The 1,237-nt window shown below is 38.0% G+C and overlaps 1 protein-coding gene across 1 annotated transcript in view; it reads right to left on the minus strand.

Moving 5' to 3' along the window:
• COL21A1 (collagen, type XXI, alpha 1) overlaps positions 1–1,237 on the minus strand; it is a 196,036-nt gene that overhangs the window by 41,956 nt on the left and 152,843 nt on the right. Inside the window, exon 22 of the mRNA XM_006893157.1 lies at positions 175–246. Coding sequence (XP_006893219.1) covers positions 175–246 — 72 coding nt within the window. The remainder of the gene's footprint in view (positions 1–174; positions 247–1,237) is intronic.

Genomic DNA, 1,237 nt, shown 5'->3' on the forward strand with positions numbered 1-1,237 from the left:
CTCCTGCGCTGTCCCTCCACCCTCCCAAGCATGCTGTCCTTCTCCAAGGACCTGTCCCTCCTTACAACATGTCCATAGTATGTTAGACGGAGCCTCAGAATCCTTGCCTCCAAGGAGCCACCCGGTTTGACCCTTCCCAAGAATATGTGTATTACATCTCCCCAAAAAACATACCTTATGTCCTTGTATCCCAGGTAAGCCCATGTATCCTGGTTCTCCTGGAGAACCCATTGCTCCTGTTTCTCCCTAAACAACAGAGAAGTCTATAAATATGATGGACCTACTGCCAATAAAAACCATCAGTATTCTTACTTTTATTTGATTTTTTTTTATATTTGTCTATTATTATAGAAGTTCTAAGGGATAATATAATTTACAGGGTTTCCACATTATGACTTTTATTTTTTACCCCCTTTTATGACTATTTGATAAATCTTGATGGTAATGCACATTTAAAAATTTTACAAGTACTTGAAATTTTCATATTTTGTAACTTGAACAAAAGAGTAAATAGAAATTAGTAATAAATAATAGTAAGTAGTGATTCCTTGATGGCAGGGCATGGTGGCACAGTGAGTAAAGAATTTAGTTGTTAACACGTTGCCACCCACTTTTAAATTGATGACAGTGCTTTTTTCGATGTATTACCGTTATTTGCAGCAATGTGTTAATTAAAAGTTGAGGAATCTGAACCTCCTGGTGCTCCAATGGGAGAAAAATGTGAAGATATGGCAGTTTATTTCTGTAAAGATTTATTGCTTAAGAAATCTTATTTGTTATTTTTAGGTGCCTTCAAGTTGACTACAACTTGCAGTGACCCTAAGAACAACCAATATGAACACTGTCCTATCCCGTAGCATTCTCATAGTCTCTAAAACAGTCAAGCCTAATGCTATATTCACTGTGTCAGTAGTCTACCTGATCAAGGGTTTTTCTCTCCTTTTACCATCCCTCCATCTTCTTAAGGATGATTTCCCTCTCCAAGTGATAGGATTATATCCATATGCTCACAAGGAAGTGCAGTGAATACCACTATGATTCAGATATATGAATCAACAAACAGAGCCAGAGAAGAAGAAATAGATGATTTCTACAAACTGTTACAGTCGGAGATCAATCGAACGTGCAATCAAAATGCAGTGATAATAATGGGCGACTGGAACGCAAAAGCCGGGAACAGGGAAAAAGAATCAGTAGTTGGGAAACATGGGCTTGGTGACAGAAATGAAGCTGGAGA

Source organism: Elephantulus edwardii, unplaced genomic scaffold, assembly GCF_000299155.1.
Source record: "Elephantulus edwardii isolate Elephantulus edwardi_28Jun2011 unplaced genomic scaffold, EleEdw1.0 scaffold00124, whole genome shotgun sequence".
Classification (NCBI taxonomy): Eukaryota; Metazoa; Chordata; class Mammalia; order Macroscelidea; family Macroscelididae; genus Elephantulus; species Elephantulus edwardii.